Raw genomic sequence first — 18,091 nt, 5'->3', positions numbered from 1 at the left:
TTTCGACGTATCATACCTCTCTTGAAACAGGGGGCTCGGACTGTTGGTAGTGTTACGTCCTGGAGATTCGTCTCGATACTTTGCCCCAAAAATTATGCCTATTCTAATAAGAGATACAACGTAATATAGTACGTGAATAAAATAATTATCCGAAGAGACGAACCGCTCGCGGTCCGCCTCGCTTAGAGATAAGAAAACCCAACTCAGCAGTGACGAACGCCGTGAGACGGTTCGCCATGAGAAAATGTTGAGTGCGTCAAACGCGAATCATGGGAACCTCGGCCTAAGCATTTTTCGACTGACTCGGACAAGACAGCCGAAGTCAGCGAGAGAAATGCAAAAGGGCAGTCAGTCTTGATCCGCGAATGAAACCGAACGGTTCTCCTCCCGCTTTGGTCGCTCTGATAAAATACAAAATATCAATGTAAAAGGTATCACTTAATCCGTTCTAAATTTTGAATATAATTTGTCATCTTCAAACATTACTCGAGCGGAGGTCCATTTTTATTTCACCCGCACGAATATATCCGCGAACAACGGTTCCGCCCGCTATTCTCCACTCGTCTCTTTCCAATCGCCGTCGGCTGCATACCGGGTGGTACTAGAACGAGGGACCTCACCATTGCCACAGATATCACCGCACTCTTCTCGAATATCTTAAGCAACAGCGAAAAGGTAAGTGGGTTCCATCCAAATTGTAAAATAAAAGGGTTCATCTGTCACTCGACACCGCTTCAATCCCCGGTCTCTCACAGCTGACCGAAACTGAAGCGTCGGTTGCGACCACGGTAAGATCAAATCATACCGGGACGTAACAGTAGAGAGGCGCTTCGCTCGGGGATTAACATGGCCTCTGATGTCGTTAACTCCGGCATACAACCGAGAGAAGCGTTTCAAACGCGCCTGCGCGAATCAGGACAAAACCTGAGGCGTAAAGCTGAGGAAAAAATTACATCGCTCATGAAGGGCTCCGGCTATAAAGGCAGCAAAATTAATAAACTGATGCATTCTGCTGCGGGGAGCGTATCACGGCGCAACTCTGTGAAAAGAAAGGCAGTGAAATCGCGAAAACGTTCAAGCGGCGGTGGCGCGAGAACGAAGTGTGTTAAGAAGAGGAAGAAGGCTGTGAGAGGTAGAAGATCATCGGCTAAACCACGCGTCACGAGACGTAACAAGAAACCAAGAACAGTGACGGATATTTTTGCTTAAACTGCGCTCTGAAAAATGGCGTTCCTACACGCGCACTCGTGCGAGTGTCTTAAGTCGGAGCTTGAATTATTTTCATTACCGCCAACCCAGACAACGATCGAGGGGACACACTCTGTATACTACAAACCAATCTCATCGCTGACGGATGATTCACCGATAGAATTTGTCGTCTCAGGCAAGGGGGATGAGTACATTGATCTCGCGCATACAATGCTAAGTATACGCGTTAAGATAGATGCTCCAGATTATAAAAAGACAGGGGGGTTAGAGGGCGTATCACCCGATGTAGGACCTGTCAATAATCTCCTACACTCAATGTTCAGCCAGATCGATGTATTTTTGAATCAAAAACTTGTGTCTCCTCCTAACAATGCTTATGCTTATAGAGCTTATATTGAAACTCTATTGAATTACGCGTACGCCGCGAAGTCCTCGCACCTTACGAGCGCTTTATGGTATAGCGATACAGAGGGAGCAATGGATGATAAGGGCGATGGTAACAAAGGACTTGTAGAGAGACGGGATGCATTAGGCAAAGATAGAACGATCGATCTTCTTGGACATCTGCATTGCGATATCTTCAATCAGGAAAGGTTTTTGCTGAACGGTGTTGAGATGCGTTTGCGACTTGTGCAGAAAAATAGCGCTTTCTGTCTCATGACTGATTTGAAAAACTGTAAAATCCGCATTACAGAAGCATCGCTAATCGTGCGACGCGTTAAGATAGCGCCCGGTATACTCCTGTCTCATGCGAGAGCTCTGTCTAAATCTACAGCAAAATATCCGCTGACGCGTGTCGAGGTTAAAGCTATATCAATGCACGCCGGAATACACGGCGATACTCTTGATAACGTCATACTGGGCCAACTACCAAAACGTATAATAATTGGTTTTGTCGATAATAAGGCTTTCAACGGTGATTATGGCAAAAATCCGTTCAATTTTCACCACTACTCGATCAATTATCTTTCTTTATATGTAGATGGCCAACAGATACCGTCAAAACCTCTGCAGACAGACTTCACAGATAGTAATATGTATGTGGATGCATATCACACGTTATTTTCTGGCTCGGGTATTCACTTTCTCAACGACGGCAATTGTATCTCGCGTTTGAACTACCCATACGGCCATTGCCTTTTCGCGTTTGATCTGACACCCGATCTCTCTGCTAATAGCAGCACCCACTGGAATCTGGTGAGGCATGGCAGCGTGAGGATAGAAGTACGCTTCGCGGGGTCTTTACCTACAACGATTAACTGTATTGTGTACGCTGAATATGATAATGTGCTTGAGATTGACTCATCCAGACAGGTCATCGTAGATTTCAGTGGTTGATGAGCGAGAGAGAAGCACCCTCAGTTTTCGCTGAGCATTCAAAGAGTGACGGTCAAATAAAAAAGACCGCATCATGTATATTGTTATTGATGTGCAGGGCGTGAGAGGTAGAGATAACCAATTTATACCTAAAGAAGTAGCCGTCGTATCGGTAAAAACTGAAGACTATGGTCACTGGATTGTAAAGCCGCCCTATACGGACGATAACTTACCAGTCTTTGTAAAGCGTCAAAATATGTGGCTACGCGGTAATGTCCATGGTATAGAATGGTCTAAAGGCGATACATCGCCACAAGCGTTGGAGACAAATCTGAAAAGGATTGCGGGTCAGGCGACACGGATTTTCACGCGTGGCTCTGACAAATCATCGTATCTGGCGCAGCTCACGGGCTATTTTATTATAAATTTAGAAGATGATGAAGAGGCTCCTTCATTACGTCAGCTACCTCGAAGCGACGCATGCTGTATGCACCACCGCGTTGCAAATCACAGACAGGCCTACAGATGCGCCCTGAACAACGCTATGAGAATCAAAGCCTGGCTCTGTCAAAGCGAACGGATTACTTCCTTATCGGAGTATAGGACTACCACGTCGTGGAGCATTGGTATGTCTGAGGCCAGGACCAAAGAGGAAAAAGAACCCTCGAATCATGAACAGTCTTCAGATCTTACAATCTCTCAAAAACATAAAGGAGCATGCTATAGGCGTCTACCCGGCCGATCGTATCCCGAAGGTGTGGACGAAACCGACGGCATTCGTGGTTAACACCGATGGATACAAACGCCCAGGGGCCCACTGGGTCGCCATGTACGTCGATCGAAATGGACACGGATGGTTCTTCGACAGTTACGGCCTACCTCCAATCATCCCACAGCATCTCGCGCGTCTCCGAAGAAACTGTCGACTCTTCCGTTGCAACACGGTTCAGCTCCAAGGCCCTAATTCGTACTGTTGTGGACAGTATTGTGTTATGTTTCTTCATTATACGGCTACTGGTCTCGGTATTCAACGATTTAGAGATGTTTTTTCGCATGATTTGCAGCGAAACGATAAAATAGTTCATGAGTATTATAATGCGTATAGCAGCAAGGGTGGTAAATCTAAGGGTGTGGTTTCCGATACAGATGACTGTATCGGCAGGGGTTATAGGATTAAGCATTTACATTGTATACAGCACTGTTGCTCTCGTTCTCGGTAATTACATGGTAATAAAATTTTAAATGCTACTTCTAACGACTGTCTCGTTGCTTTCAACAAGAATCACACGCGCCGTTTTAAAATCCTGTGTCTGTCTCCTATCCCGTTTCTTTCGGCAAAAATTGTACGAGTGGTGACGTGGGCCGGATATCAGATTTCGCTGACGATCAGCGCTGTTGTCTCTAATGCAGCTGCAGAGCGTTCAACGCTCATCGTCAGTCGGCGCTCAAGGCTTGAGACTTTACATCGGTCGGGAGGCATCATGAACATCGTCGTTGATATACAAGGCCTGAAGGATAAATATAATAGCTTCGTGCCTAAAGAAATTGCCGTGGTCTCTGTGAAAACATCTTACTTAGTACACTGGGTCATATCACCGCCTCACGCTTATAGCGTACTGCCTCCTAGTGTGAAACGACAAAACACGTGACTAAAGTGCAATCATCACGGAATAGACTGGTCCGAGGGTGAAACACCTTTACGTGCGGTCGAAGCTACTTTAAAGCAAATCGCGGTACAATCCGATCGCCTGTTTACAAGAGGGTCTGATGCAGCCGCATATTTGACACAGCTAACAGACTGCTTCGTTATAAATCTAGAGGAGGACAAAGAACCACCGTCTCGTAACCTTCCCGAGAGCAGTACTTTTTGCATATTTCATGGCTTACTACACAAAAATACCTCGTTCAAGTGTGCTCTCAACGGCGCTGTGAGATTAAAAAAATGGCTTTCTCATAACGATCGCTCCATCGCCTTGTGGGAGTACAGAACCATCACGTCCTGGACTGCTGGTTTATTAACGGTGGCGCAGCGGAAAGAGGGAAAAGCAACCAGTATCAAAAAATCATCCTCGTAAAGACGCGCATTGCCGCTGATCTCGTCCTCACATTTCATTATCTTATAAATGCTGACTTATGCTAGCGACGGTCGGGGCCATGGTAAACCAATACCTCCGCCAAGGTATTGTCGGATTTCTCCCACCACTGCCACCCTGTGGCAATGGGGGGGGGGGGGGGAGATGCTGTATCAAAAGATTGTTGTCAGCTCTTTTCTGCATTCGAGGTAGGGATATGAATCTACCAAACAGGAGGTTTAAATCATTTGAGCTCTCTGATGATCAGACAGTGCTCTCAAGCCACCGCATGATTAAACGACGTGAATTGAAAGTACGCTTAGATATCTTTTTGCACGATATTGCAACGTTTAAAGCCAGAATACGCGACATATCAGAACTCCGTGCTTTAACAGTGGCCATAAAAAAACTTGATCTGAACAATGGATTTCACGCTCGTCAATCAAACAGACCTTTTGGAGTCCTTCCTCCCCGTCAAAAAACTGACCGAGCTTGAACTCGCCAAAGAATACCGCATCACCTGCATCCGTGTCGTCGAAACGAAATGGGGCAAGCGAATTGCCATGGACGTGGACAGCACATTTACATGCTTCCTACCGACAAGATTCGTCAAAGATTTCGAAGATAAGAGCAGTTTATTCCAGCAGATGTGCGAAGCGGCCTCAAACAAAAAATTAATCATGCTGTACCACGGCACGAAACTCAACAATCTGGAGTTCAAACCTGCTGAAGAATAATCATAAACAGGTATGGGGCAAAAACTTATTTATCAACCATCTGAACACTCCCAAACGTACACGAACCTCTCTCACATTATGGTGTCTCTATCGTCCCTGTTACAGCGTCGTCTGACCATCTAAGCAGCTCACCCCGTAAACCACCGCTCCATGGTCATCGACGCCGTCGTGAAAACGAACGAAAAACCAAAAATATCCACAAAAAAATACCCCCCTACTACTATATGTATTGTGAATTATGTGCCATATTATAACCAAAATTGTAAAATTAATAAGAGCTGAAATATATATATATATATATACGGAGAAAAATAAAAAAAGGTGGTGCGCTATGGTGACACGCTCATCCCCCCTCCGCACACCCGCAAACCTCTCACCCACAACGCCGGCCGCTCGGCCTAGTGGGGGAAAGGAGTGGGGATAGGAGTGGGGGTCGCCATAGTGCACCACCTACTACTCACCGCTACAGGAAAAAAATTCTAGACAGGTGAAACCTGTGGCAAAAATGCACCCACGCGAGTATTTCCTGTATCTAGTTTCCGAAAATACGAATCTCTACGTCGGATTCACCAGCATAGACCCACCGGGGAAATTACTGTTCCCTCCGAGCGCTTCGCTCGTTAGGAAGGACACCGCTACAGGAAAAAAATTCTAGACAGGTGAAACCTGTGGCAAAAATGCACCCACGCGAGTATTTCTTTTATCTAGTTTCTAAAAAAACGAATCTGTACGTCGGATTCACCAGCATAGACCCACCGGGGAAATTACTGTTCCCTCCGAGCGCTTCGCTCGTGAGGAAGTACACCGCTATAGGAAAAAAATTCTAGACAGGTGTAACCTGTGGCAAAAATGCACCCACGTGAGTATTTCCTGTATCTAGTTTCCAAAAAAACGAAGCTTTACGTCGGATTCACCAGCATAGACCCACCGGGGAAATCAGTGTTCCCTCCGAGGGCTTCGCTCGTGAGGAAGCAGACAAATCATTGACCGTTAGATTGACTTTCAGTCGCCACTGTGTTCGACGTTTTGAAATTCTCATCAAATTATTTTGATCGCCCTGAAAATTCTTAATATTAAAATAAATAACTCGAAAACTGTAAACTTAGCATATTTATTCATTTTTCACTATTTGTTACAGTGCTATAATGAAGATCATTCAATAACGATCTTTGGTTAGGGTTAGGTTTTGGCCATTGGTGCATGTGTGGCTACTCTTAATTCGAGGCTAGAAAATACACGTGACACATGTATCTGAAACTCCGCCGTACTTCAAAAAACTTCGACAAATGACGATTCGCAGTCGGTAAAATCACAACATATTTCATCTGACCAGGCATTAATGCATAGTACTGGGGCTTACACTTTCGAGAGGGATCTTATGAATTTATGTCTCCTTCCTGCACAATTTATTCCCGAAGGGTTTCGGGTAATAAGCGATCATTTATGCCCGGAATATCCAGAACTCGCGCTAATATTCACGGACGTCCGTGAATATTATATGCGTTTCTGGATAAACGGAAAAGGCCCAGGGTTGTTTTCACAATTCAAAAACGCCATACGAACAAACAATCCCTTGGAACGGTGGCACAGAAAATTTAAATACGTGGCTGCGACCCGGCCGCAATTTGATAAATTTATGAGTAAAAATTCATTTACTTTCAATAATTTATTACTATGAAAGTAAAAAAAAAATCAAGCCCAAAACTTAAACTTCATTATCAGCCATTACTCGAGTTGAACAATTTTAGAAGTCACAAAGAACCTCGTGCAGTCGGCCCACCTCGACTACTTGACGGTGCTACAGGGTGTGCGTCCTCACCGCAAGAGAAGTCGCACGACGGAGTGCGCGGAGAATCTTCTCAACCAAGCGTGGGAAGAAATGGGAAATTTATCCGAGTACGATGTTGAAGAACGGAAGCGACGAATTCAATTATTTTTAAGGAGTTTCGGTACAGGCAATACAATGTTGCCATGCTAAACCATGCTAAAAACATAAAAAATTTCAAAAAGTTTAGAATTTTATAAAATTTGGTGAACATATTCTTTAGTGCCAAATTTGTCAATACAAATTTTTTAAGATTTTTCTTCTACACAGTTATCGAGTAATTGATCACTAAAGTTCACGTGTATAAGCATAGCGTTTTCATATATATAGGTATACATTAGGGTGGCCCTTAATATGGGTGAAAAAAAAATTGATCGCGCCGCCCCCCAAAACGGTTCCAAATGATAAAAAAAAAATCTACGCAAAGCCGTAGCTATGTCCGGTAAGAGGAAGACGTGCCTGTAAGCATGAACTTGGATTTACATATCAATTTTTCTGCATGATTTAGTAATTTTTAAAAATGTTGTATTTCAGTGAAAAATGGTCGTATAGAGGTCTAAAAAAATGCATTTTGAAGCTTCAGGTTTCTATTTTCAAGATCTTATGACGAAAAAAATGCAAAGCTACATGTTGTGCGCAATTTTGAGAAAAAGTGCGAGAAAAAAACAGCAAATTTTTATGCTTTTTTATCAATCCCACAAGCGTAGATTTATTTTTTTCAACTAAGCCATGGTATGGACCGGATAGCTAGTTTATTAAGCTTCAATTTGCTTTTTTAAAAACTTCGGTAGGACCATTTTTTGCTGAGATGTTGAACTTTGAATTAAGAAGAACTCTTTTGTCTTTGTTTTCGACGATATCTCAGCAACCAATGGTCGCACAGGAAATTCAAGGGCAGTTCTGAAAACTGGAATGAATGTCCTACAAGATTCCGTTGCGATCTTGAAGGTGAAATTTTCCTTTCATCCTTGTCTCGAATGTAAAAAAATAGGAAAAAATGTATTTTATGGTTTTTCAGAAAGTCAATAGCCAAATTTCAAATAATCATGAAATGACTGATGTTGAGTATGCCATTTACAGCTGCATATACCCCCAAAAACCCTGCCGAAGTTACATTTCGATCTAACCAATCGTTTCTTCGTTGCAACCGATCAAACATTAATCAAATTTGAGGGTCACGTTTTTTACGTTAAACGAGTCATGATCATGACAAAAATGAAAAATTTCCAAGTTTTTTCTACATTTTTCCCGTAAATAAGGTTGAAATATACAAAAAAAAAATTCCGAAAGTTTTTGATGAAAATTGATTGTTTTTCTTAAGGCTTCCACCATTGAGAGCTTCTGAAAAACCATAAATTACCTTTTTTTTCCTATTTTTTAAAATTCACGACAAGGATGGAATAAAAAATGGATCTTCAAGATTGCAACGGAAACTTGTAGGACATTATTCTAATTTTCAGAACTGCCCTTGAATTTCCTGTGCGACCATTGGTTGCTGAGATATCGTCGATCAAAGACAAAAGAGTTTTTCATTCAAAGTTCAACATCTCAGCAAAAAATGGTCTACCCAAGTTTTAAAAAAAGCAAATTGAAGCCTAATAAACCAGCTATCCGGTCCATACCATGGCTTAGTTGAAAAAAATAAATCTACGCTTATGGAATTGATAAAAAAGCATAAAAATTTGCTGTTTTTTTCTCGCACTTTTTCTCAAAATTGCGCACAACATGTAGCTCTGCATTTTTTTCGTCATAAGATCTTGAAATAAGAAACTTGAAGCTTCAAAATGCGTTTTTTTAGACCTCGATACGACCATTTTTCACTGAAATACAACATTTTTAAAAATTACTAAATCATGCAGAAAAATTGATATTTAAATCCAAGTTCATGCTTACAGGCACGTCTTCCTCTTACCGGACATAGCTACGGCTTTGCGTAGATTTTAAAGCATTTCCTGCATGCTCCTTAATAAATCCTCTCATGACAGAATTAGAAGACGAAACAATCCAAGAAGTCTTCGATCCTCAGCCGTCCACTTCCCAGTAGGGTTTTCTCAAAAGAAATGAGCAGGAAAGAGAAGGAGTAAGGATTCCCAGAAAGAAAATATATTGAAGACAAATCACGAACTACTGCAGAAATAATTGTTTATATTTTTCATTACAGTTTTTTGTTTAATCGAAATGGTCCTGGTGTTCGTTGAAGTTTCATAAGAGAACTGTGCAGGCTTTCAGTCAGATAACGCCGCATGCTACCGTTTTTATAATGAGACATCTCATCCAGAAGAATGAATTGTGAGCCCTATTATTTATACGAATGTTTCGTTTATCTCCGACTTTCGTGAGATCATTTATCATAGGAATAGTGTATTTGCCTGAAATGATTTAAAAAAAACTGTTATCAAAATTATTTGACATGAGAAAAGAATAAAAAACAATTTTTTTTTCAAAATTGTTGGTTGAAATCTTAAACTACTAAACATTTGTTTATTTTTTCGTTCAAGTTTCGTGTCCTTTTCCAATGAATTTGTTAGTCATTAACCGACGGTAAACGTAATAATATTTCCATGTGAATGCTGGAGGATACATACCATTATTTTTTACGATTGGATTGAATATGAAAATTCGCCGAGACATCCGCTATGAACACATTTGGTGCAGCAGCACAGAGATCCAGTGAGTCCGCAGGTGCGGCACTCGAGAATGTCTTGATGAATGTGCTCCGCGCCGGTCCAGTAGCTGAAGCTGCAAGTATCGTTGCAACAAAATCAGGACTAGCGTCCGGCGGAAAAATCATAGCCGAGCAATCTTTTCCGTTTCTTCCAACGCGTTGAATCGTGTCGAGTAGAATAAGAGCTCGAACGGAAACTGCGAGCATTAAAGGTGTTTAGCATTCAGCATCTCTGAAACAAAATTATATTCGGGCAAATAAAAAATGACATACATGTTCTTTAGACGCGAACGAGAAACGATCTGTAATAATTACGTGCAGAGAGCAACTCTTTCAAATGCAGGGCCAAGATGGCGTTTTCGCACATGTATTTCAGCACGAGCAATGCGTTGTTCCTGCGCTCAGTAGAGTCTGTAACGTATGTGTTATTCGACGTCGAACCTGTGCCTGTAAAAATTTGAAAACACAAGTATCGCTTAAAATTCGAATGGTTTATTGGTCGCCGATAAATTTGTCATTAGGGACTGAAATGTTTGTGTACCAGATTTATTCATCATGTAAATACTCGCTGCTCCGATACTCGAAAGACTGTCTTCTTCCCCGGATGTGTTATCGAGCTCCGGTGGCCAACTCAAGGGTGGGATTGGCTCTTCCATCGGTGTAACGCTGCCGTCAACGGCACCGGTCATTAATTCACGCTTGATGTTCTGCTCGTTAGTCTTGTTTGACGATTGTAAGCACATATTTACGCAGGCGTGCAAAATGTTTCGATTTCCGTCACGTCGCTCAGCGAGAACAGATTGTATTTGAGCCATATTGTCTTCTAAAATTATAAGAAAGAATTCTCTAGTGGGAGCAGTACGTTTCGGCGCAGCCGTTTCGGCGCGACCGTTTCGACGCGACCGATTTGGCACGAGACATTTGGGCGCCGGGACGTTTTGGCTCGGGGATGTATTAGCGCGGACGTTTCGGCATGGAGACGTTTCGGCGCAGGGACGTTTTGGCGCGGAGACGTTTTGGCGTGGAGACGTTTTGGCGCGGAGACGTTTCGGCGAGAGGACGTTTTAGCGCGGGGACGTTTCGGCGCGGGGACGTTTCGACGCGGGGACGTTTCAGCGCGGGAATGTTTCGGCGCGGGGATGTTTCGACGCGGGGACATTCTTGCATGAGACGATTTAGGTCCTCGCGTAATAACGAAACCGGGTCTCATCCACGCCCACCCCCATATTTTGTTGTATGCTCTACACCCGTATAGGATTTGAACGTGGGCGATGGGGGTCGCAGGGGGCAGAGCCCCCAGCGGGGGGTTGTGCCCCCTGCGAGAATGACTATTAAAATCTTAAATTGATCATCAATTTATCAAATATTATCTCTTTTTTTCCTTTTCCAAGTCTTTCAAATCAAGTCTCTTTTTCTCGGGTAATGTTCTCAGTATAATTTTTTCCATGAATCAATTTTTCAATTATTTCGCCATAGTATTTTAAGGAGGGTGGATAGCGACAATACAATGTTGCCATGCTAAACCATGTTAAATACATTAAAAATTTCAAAATGATAAGAATTTAACAAAATTTGCTGAACATATTCTTTAGTGCCAAAACCCGTTCTAGCGCCAAAACGTCCCGGCGCCAAAACGTTCCAGTGCCAAAACGTCTTCGCGCCCAAACGGCGGCGCCTTTCAAAGCGAAAAGTCCTTTCGGGAAACTTGTTTAGAGAACCACTGTTGTCGTTTGTTTTCGTTTTATGAGATCGTCCTCGAAACAACCTTCTGCGAAGTTTATCATGAGCCGCGGCACAGAGACTCAACGACAAGTATATTAAGGAAAGTAACCATGTATTGTATATGTATAAAACTTCAAAAAGTAAAAAAGGCACGCCAAGTATTAAAAGGTCGTGTCCGTTGTTTTAAATGATTTTCTATATTCGCATTTTCAATAAATAAATTTAAAAAAATGTTTAACTGTGAAAAAATATGAGATCTATTGTAACATATACAGTGTATGAATTACGTTTCCTGTAGGAATTTTGAATTTTGGAAATAAAAAAAAATGAGATCATTTTTTAACGTAGCCAAGTACAGTGAATGAATTAAGGTTCTTGTGGAATTCATTCGTGTACACTTTTAGCCCTAATCCCTCACTTATTCAGAAAAATTTTCCAGCAAACGTCACAGAGCAACAAAGGTTTCTCGAATGATTCTGCAATTATTAAGAGATTATCATCTGTTTTTATGCTAGCTCGCGTTATAAACTTAAAACAGTTTACGCGTACAAGTGCATGCATTGTATCTATACGATGTACTGCACAAATTCATTTTCAACATTACACACAAGCTTGGCGTGCATGGTTTTCAATCGGAAGCTCGGGAAGAGACAATTGTTCAAATTTACTATGAAAACAATAATTAATTAGTATTGTATGAACGATTGTGAAAAAAACCGATCCCCCAATAAAATATGAGAGGCCCTGTTATATAATGATTTGGTAAACAATACAGATGGGTGAAATTTGTAGATAAAATTGAACAATTAAACGAACGGATAAAGAAATGAAATCAATCAATCCCTTTATATGCCTTTATCTTGTACGGATACATACGGCCATTCTTTCATGCCCATACGCATTCTAATTTATCCACGCTACTGAAATGGATGAACAAAGAAGTAAGTTGTGTAAACATTGATTTGAGAAAAGAAAACGCGTTGAATACGAAACATTTGGAGTAATGAATTTATCAGTCAACTAGTCAAGAATGGATATTTTTCTTTGTGTACACAACGCGGGATCTCACGTCGAACTACTCAATAAAATAGTTGGATGGAAAAGGGATGGCAAATTAAAAAACAATTACATGAGAGGATCATCAAGGTTTCTTCAAATATATGGATGGATGAGGCATTCCTTCGCCGAGCTTCCGATTGAAAACCATGCACGCCAAGCTTGTGTGTAATGTTGAAAATGAATTTGTGCAGTACATCGTATAGATACAATGCATGCACTTGTACGCGTAAACTGTTTTAAGTTTATAACGCGAGCTAGCATAAAAACAGATGATAATCTCTTAATAATTGCAGAATCATTCGAGAAACCTTTGTTGCTCTGTGACGTTTGCTGGAAAATTTTTCTGAATAAGTGAGGGATTAGGGCTAAAAGTGTACACGAATGAATTCCACAAGAACCTTAATTCATTCACTGTACTTGGCTACGTTAAAAAATGATCTCATTTTTTTTTATTTCCAAAATTCAAAATTCCTACAGGAAACGTAATTCATACACTGTATATGTTACAATAGATCTCATATTTTTTCACAGTTAAACATTTTTTTAAATTTATTTATTGAAAATGCGAATATAGAAAATCATTTAAAACAACGGTCACGACCTTTTAATACTTGGCGTGCCTTTTTTACTTTTTGAAGTTTTAATATTTACTGATTTCACTTCTTTTTGCGAAGCGTGACAACTATATAGGAATCGTATTTCATTCACTGGATTTGTCAACTTCAGAAAACGATCTCATTGTTTTTTATATTTTGAAGTTTTTTATTGATAATGCAAATATAGAAAATTATTGGAAACTACGGTCGCGACCTTTTAATAATTGGCGTTCTTTTTTTACTTTGTCAATTATTTTTTTTTCTGTATTCACTTATTTTTTAGAGGCGTGACAATATTTACTTAAGAAAAAAAATACATTCCTCGTCTTCGACGAAAATTTTTAAAACGATTTGTTTCAAGTTGAGTACTTTTCTCTATGTGGCAAAAGCAATCGACGCAGCCAATTTTTCTATGTAGATGGACGAAAACTGTGCGGTTATGTTCATGTGAGTTGAAACCTTTTACAAGCAATAATGGTGACGATTTTGATTATCCATTCAGCATATCGAATTTTCTAATGAAAGATTGGGAAATTCCTATGCAAGGGGATGATATTTTCATTTTCTATTCCTTTTTTTGGAAAGCTCCATTTGTTTATTTGGAAAATTGATTTATGAAACTATCTTCTTCTTCTTCTTCTCTTTCAATGGATTCCATGTTGACATGGATACTGTCAATGATTTGCAATGTCCAAAGAAACGTTTCCATGCTATTTAATATCTAAGACGACAGCTTTATAGTTATTTGTGTCCAGTGATATTTTTTCATGGTCTTCTATAACGTCAGAACATGCTTTCTCAATGCAGACTGTTAAATCGCCGATCTATATATCGATAACTATGAGGAAATATATTGCAAACCATTGCACCGTCTACCTAAATATCGGAAAATATAAAATTGTCGAATATATATTGAAAAATATGCAGGCATCCACCTAGACGTCGAAAACCCTATAGTCGCCAACCTAGACATGGAAAACAATAGAGCCATCGACCAAGATATCGAAAACCATGCAGTCGTCAATCTAGACATCGAAAACCATGCGGTCGTCAACGTAGTCATCCTTAGAAAAACTGACTGCACCATCGGAAACTATGGAGCCGTTGACCTTCATACCGGAAACCATAGACAAATTCACCTCAACATCAGAAACTATGAAGTTATCGACCGGGATAGTGAAAACTATGAAGTCGTCGATCTAGTCCACGAAAACAATGGGAAAACATACCTGGACATTGAAAACTGCCGAGCCGTTGATCTAGACCTCGAAAAGCATGGAAAAACATACCGAGACGGCGAAAGCCATGAAGAAATATTCCTAGCCATCGAAAACCATAAAGCTGTCGACGTAGCCATCGAAAACAATGGAGCCGACGACCTAGACCATGAAAACCATGGAGAAACGTATCCAGACATCAAAAAGTATGGAATTGTTGACTTGGCATCAAAAACCATGGCGGAATATACCTGGACCACGAAAATTATGAAGGAACATACCTAGACATTGAAAACTATGGAGAAATATACCTGGATATCCGAAACCATGGAGGAATATACCTAGACATTGAAAACTATGTAAACACATACCTAGACATCGAAAGTTATAGAGCCATCGACCTAGATCACGGAAATGATGGAACAATATACCTAGAGAACAAAAACTATGTAAATACAGACCTAGCCATCGAAAACTGTTGAGCCGTCAACCTAGACCACGAAAAATATCGAGAAACATACCTAGACATCGATAACTATGAAGCCGGCGACCTCGCGCACTAAAACCATGAAAAAAAAACGAAAACCATGGAGGGACATACCTAGACATAAAAAAAATGATGGAATAATACACCTGGACATCGAAAACTATGTAGAAACATACTTAGCCGACGAAAGCCAAGGAGAAGCATACCACGCAAACGAACAGTATGGAGCTGTCCACGTAGACATCGAAAATCATGGAGGAATCTACCTAGACCACGAAAACCATGGAGAAACATACCTGGACATGGAAAACTGTAGAGCCGTCGACCTCAACTGCGAAAACCATGAAGAAACATACCTAGACCACGAAGCCATAGAGGAATCTACCTAGACCACGAAAACCATGGAGGAATCCACCTAGACAACGAAAACCATGGAGAAATATATCTTTACATCGAAAATCATGGAGGAATATACCTGGACCACGAAAACCATGGAGAAACATGTCTAGACATAAAAAACAATGAAGGAACATACCTAGAAATCGAAATCCATGGAGGAATTATCCTAGACCACGAAAACCCGAGAGAAACATACCTGGACATCGAAAACTGTAGAGCCGTCGACCTCGACTGCGAAAACCATGAAGGAATCTACTTAGACCACGAAAACCATGGAAAAACATGTCTAGACATAGAAAACCATGGAGGAACATACCTAGACATCGAAATCTATGGAGGAATTATCCTAGACCACGAAAACCCGAGAGAAACATACCTGGACATCAAAAACTGTGGAGCCGTTGACCTCGACTGCGAAAACTATGAAGAAACATACCTAGACCACGAAAACCTTGGAGGAATCTATCTAGACCCCGAAAACCATGGAGAAACATATCCATACATCGAAAACCATGAAGGAACATGTCTAGACATTGAAAACCATGGAGGAACATACCTGGACATCGAAACCCATGGAGGAATTATCTTAGACCACGAAAACCCGAAAGAAACTACCTGGACATCGAAAACTGTAGAGCCGTCGACCTCGACTCCGAAAACCATGAAGGAATCTACTTAGACCACGAAAACCATGGAAAAACATATCCATACATCGAAAACCACGGAGGAATATACCTGGACCACGAAAACCATGAAGAAACATGACTAGACATTGAAAACCATCGAGGAATATACCTAGCCAGCAAAACCCATGGAGGAATTATCCTAGACCACGAAAACCATGGAGAAACATACTCGGACATCGAAAACTGTGGAGCCGTCGCCCTCGACCGCGAAAACCATGAAGAAACATGCCTAGTCCACGAAAACCATGGAGGAATATATCGAGATATCAAGAAACATGGAGAAATTCACGTGGACATTCAAAACCATGGAGGAATATACCTAGGCGTTAAAAACTATGGAGAAATATACCTGGATATCCGAAACTATGGAGAAATACACTCTCACATCAGAAACCATGGAGGAATATACCTAGACATCGAAATCCATGGAGGAATTATCCGAGACCACGAAAACCATGGAGAAACATACCTGGACATCGAAAACTAAGGAGCCGTCGACCCAGACCTCGAAAACCATGAAAAAACATACCTAGACGACGAAAGCCATGGAGGAATATATCCGGACATAAAATACTATAGGGTCGTCGACCTAGACATACTCGAAAAATCCAGCGGCGTCGACCAGGATTTTATATTTTTTTATTTTAATATTTATTATTTAATTTTATTTTTATTATTATATTTTTTCCTTTTATTATATTATTATTATATTATATTATATATTGTATAATATAATATATATATTGCATTATACATTAATTATAATAAAATATTTATTATAATATATTTTATTATTTATTAATATATAAAATATATATTATATAATAATACGAGTTATGCGTAAGCCAGGAGCTGGTATTGCCCCCGCTGTCCGCACATTCTCTGTCTCTCTCGCTCGGCGACGCGCAAGAGAGGGGGTAGCCGCGTTCAGCGTACTGTGTGACAGGAGAGCCGAGAAATGTATACCAGGCCTGCAAAGGCCGTAAGTCCGAACGTAAACATGCTCAACTTACGCCTCTCTGTCTCTAAGAAATGAAATTTATCGTAAAGCGTTCGGTCTCAATTCTTTAAAGAGACATATCTCGGGAATGGCTGAATGGATTTACTTTCAACAAAGACCAATGGAAAGGGAAAAATCGAAAAAAAATTCTCACCAATTTTTAGATTTTTTAATAATATGGTTTGTCCGCAAGCGCCGTTTGAAAACTCTGTGACGTCAAAAATCGGCATATTCGCGTATATAAGAGTGCGGCAGGGCTCGCGCTGGCTTTTTCTTTACGCGCTGCTGATTTTCCTTTTAATACTTGGCGTCGAGCCGCTACCGCGTCTCTTGATATTTGCGTATATAAGAGTGCGGCAGTGCTCGCGCTGGCTTTTTCTTTACGCGCTGCTGATTTTCCTTTTAATACTTGGCGTCGAGCCGCTACTGCGTCTCTTGATACAACAATCAGTTCACAACAATACGTACTAATTCCTCTGTAGCAAATTTTGCTTTCTCGAAAATATGTTTCGTCTTACTTTTTCCTCGGGCTCCGAGTTTGTAGTCTCAATTGAGCATTTGTTCGGTAAACATGGATATTGACGATGCGCAATCGAACGCACATAATTTCGTTCTATCAAAACGTGCTGAAGAAAAATTCATCCATGAAGGATATACCTACACTTTTGATAAATTGAGCGCGTGTGGTGAAAAAAAATTTTGGCGGTGTTCTAGGAAAACAGACAAATGCAACGCCCGACTCCACACATCTGTGATGTCTGACGCTGTATGTATTACTTTATGTTGATTTTTGTTAAAACTAGTTCTTTTCCAAGTTAAAAAATTGTAAAAACCCATAGTAAAAAGAATGTTGTTAGTTTGTTTTATTCATTCTTTCAATGAGATTAGAAGGTGTTCTAATCGTTAAAGTAAGAGTCTTGCTACAGTCACGTTAAAGAGTTCACTGTCCAATTTAAATTAGAAAACTTGAGCCTGACAAATAATCTAACGAGTGATGATTACGGGTGTTTTGCGGGTGTTTCACGTGGGAGGTTTTTATTACGTAGTGTTTGATACGATACTCAAAATACTTTTTAAATGTTCTTAAATGGAAATGAAAT

The 18,091-nt window shown here is 40.7% G+C and overlaps 1 protein-coding gene across 1 annotated transcript; it reads left to right on the top strand.

Moving 5' to 3' along the window:
• The first annotated feature begins 1,224 nt into the window (after positions 1-1,224).
• On the top strand, positions 1,225-2,547 carry LOC122413323 (uncharacterized protein F54H12.2-like). Its single transcript, XM_043423603.1, has one exon. It carries the CDS (start codon positions 1,225-1,227, stop codon positions 2,545-2,547), a length of 1,323 nt encoding a protein of 440 aa, XP_043279538.1.
• The last annotated feature ends 15,544 nt before the right edge of the window (positions 2,548-18,091 follow it).

This window comes from Venturia canescens, chromosome 7 (assembly GCF_019457755.1).
Source record: "Venturia canescens isolate UGA chromosome 7, ASM1945775v1, whole genome shotgun sequence".
Classification (NCBI taxonomy): Eukaryota; Metazoa; Arthropoda; class Insecta; order Hymenoptera; family Ichneumonidae; genus Venturia; species Venturia canescens.
The sequence above is the reverse complement of the archived record's forward strand: the minus strand, read 5'-3'. Positions and strand labels throughout refer to the sequence as shown.

Excerpts from the sequence above, each read along its gene's own strand:
- LOC122413323 (XM_043423603.1), top strand. The coding sequence starts at position 1,225 with ATGGCGTTCCTACACGCGCACTCGTGCGAGTGTCTTAAGTCGGAGCTT.